Genomic DNA, 2,269 nt, shown 5'->3' with positions numbered 1-2,269 from the left:
AACCCTCCCCTCCCCTCCCCTCCCCCATCCCCCTGCTGCCCGCTCACCCCCGCGCCGCACTCCTCCAGCAGCTCATACTGGGCGGGGTCGGTTGGGTAGGTGCGGGCAGCGGCGGCGGCACGCAGCTCATGCAGCGCCGCGGCCGATCGCGACTTGAACATGGCGGCGGCTGCTGACGTGCGTGCGTTGGCTGCTAGCTGGCTAGGCTAGGCGAGCTGCCAGGTTGGTTGGTTGGGCGGGTGGCTCCTTGGCTGCTTCGTGGCCGCTCGCTCCTTGTCCGCCGCTTGCTTGCTTCCGCGTACGTGTCAGTGCTCGGTTCTACGTTGCGCCTGCTGTGTCATGTATGCTGTTGTTGCCGGACACCAGGGGGGGGGGGCGAGTGGCGGCCCGCCGATCGAAGCCACTGCTGGTACCGCCCGCCTGTGACGCCGCCGCGTGTGTCGCCGCGTTTGCCGCAGCGGCGGAGCAGCGAGAGAGCAGAGCTCGCAGCCAGCAGCAGCAGCGGCGCCTGGGTGGGTGCTACTCCGCCGCGGCCGCCTGCCTGCCTTGAGTGGCCCTTGCCGAGGTCGCGGGGTGGGGTCGCCGTCGCGATCGCTTTCCCGCTTCCACTGCGGCTGGGCTGCGGGTGCTGCTATGAGTTTGATAACAAGGTGAGCGGCAAAGAAGAAGCAAACATGTGAAGCGTGCGACGTGGGCCACTACTGAGTAATAAGCTAAAGGCTTTTGGCAAAAGTGCTTGACTAGATCACTCCCGGGCTGTCGCAAGCAGCTCCGGCCAGTTCTGCTTCAGGGCGGGGCGGGCCCACGGGACACATTGCGCGGCGTCTATGAAGCGCTCTCTTGTTGGGGCAGATATGTTGCTATAGCGCTAGAGATTGAAGCAAGTAAGCAACAGCCAGATCCGATGAGGCGGGGCTGCGCAGGGCGGGGCGGGACGGGGTCATTCATTCCGGCAACGAGGTGTTGGCGCGGACACAGAATCACAGGCCAAACCTATGTACTCCTGTGTGCATTTGAAGATTTACAGGTCATACAGCACTTCCAACAACACAAGAGAGAGGAGAGCGTCCGAGCGAGTCGCAAAAGCGTGCACCCCAGCAGCGACTGTAACGGACTGCTGTCTCACGCGACGCTGCTGACCGCGAAACAATGCATGCTGCCGGGCCGGGCCCCGCAGCGGCGGGGCCCCAGCACTGGCCCGGCAGCAGCAGCGGCCGCGGCGCCGCGGGTCTCCTCAGCGGCGCCCCACAGCACCACCACCCGATCACTGCTACTGCCGCCGCCGCCGTCACTGACGCGGCGGCGTCGCCTGCTACAGCCGCAGCACGACCGGCAGTAGCAGCAGCAGGAGCAGGAGCCCCGCGCCGGCGGCTCTTTGGCCTGCCGTCAGCAGCTATGCCGCGGGCGGTAGTGGCGGCGCCGCCGCCACGTGTAGCGGCGGGCGTGACGGCGGCGGCGGCGGCGGCGGAGCTTGGGCCCAGCTACTGCTGGCGTCGGTCGCCGCTGCGGCCTGGCTCGCCTCGCCGCCTGCTGCTGGGCTGTAGCACGATGCAGGCGGTGCTACTGCCACCGCGGCCTCCGCTGCTGGAGCCGCCGGCGGCTGTAGCACCGTGCATGGGTGGTGGCGGCGGGGGCGGCCGCGTTGTCACCATGGCGGCTGCTGCCGTCGGTGCCTCGTCAGCGCCCCGTGGGTCTCGGGAGCCGGCGGCAGCGGCGGCGGCGGCGGCTGGAGAGCGGCGGCGGGTGGCGGGGCCGGCGGCGGCGGACATGGCGGCGGGCCGTGTGCTGCTGCTGGGGCTGTTGCTGATGCGGGGCGGTGCTCAGTGGCGGCGGCTGGGGCGGCCGAATGTGGCGGCGGCGGCGGCGGCGGCGGCGTCCGGAGGCGGAGGCGGAGGTGAGTAGAGCTGCTGAGCACGTATAGCAATGCAGGTTTGGCAGCTGGCGGTTTTGGGGGGAGGGGGCTGTGCAGCCGTACGTGCGCTGCGGCGCCCCCGACTATGTGATGCGGCGTGTGGCGAATTGTCCCGGACCGGAATTAGCGGTAGCGGCGTGGGACTGCCCCTAATCTAAACTCCTAACAGGATGTGAACTGCCCCGCATCCAAATCCCGCCAAAAAACCCGCCTAACCTCTCTGCCCGGCCACGCTTTACATGTATGCCACATCAGGCCCGGAGGAGGAACACCACGACCTCGACCACCACCCACACCACCACCAGCATCACCAACATCAACATCATCACGACAATCATCATGAACACGTGCCACACC

The 2,269-nt window shown here is 68.0% G+C and overlaps 2 protein-coding genes across 3 annotated transcripts in view; one reads left to right on the top strand and one right to left on the bottom strand.

Annotated features, from left to right (window-relative positions):
- Positions 1-298, bottom strand: part of CHLRE_12g550300v5 (uncharacterized protein) — a 10,362-nt gene extending 10,064 nt beyond the window's left edge. For both annotated transcript variants that reach the window (XM_043068972.1, XM_043068973.1), the window contains exon 1: positions 48-298. In XM_043068972.1, the coding sequence (XP_042919014.1) occupies positions 48-161 (114 nt within the window). In that variant the 5' untranslated portion in view covers positions 162-298. The remainder of the gene's footprint in view (positions 1-47) is intronic.
- Positions 299-748: 450 nt separating this feature from the next.
- CHLRE_12g550350v5 (uncharacterized protein) overlaps positions 749-2,269 on the top strand; it is a 15,008-nt gene continuing 13,487 nt past the window's right edge. Inside the window, exons 1-2 of the mRNA XM_043068974.1 lie at positions 749-1,894; positions 2,168-2,259. Coding sequence (XP_042919012.1) covers positions 1,150-1,894; positions 2,168-2,259 — 837 coding nt within the window. The 5' untranslated portion in view covers positions 749-1,149. The remainder of the gene's footprint in view (positions 1,895-2,167; positions 2,260-2,269) is intronic.

The sequence above is a fragment of the Chlamydomonas reinhardtii genome, chromosome 12, assembly GCF_000002595.2.
Source record: "Chlamydomonas reinhardtii strain CC-503 cw92 mt+ chromosome 12, whole genome shotgun sequence".
Classification (NCBI taxonomy): Eukaryota; Viridiplantae; Chlorophyta; class Chlorophyceae; order Chlamydomonadales; family Chlamydomonadaceae; genus Chlamydomonas; species Chlamydomonas reinhardtii.
Note: the sequence above shows the minus strand (reverse complement) of the source record. Positions and strands in the feature narration are given on the sequence as shown.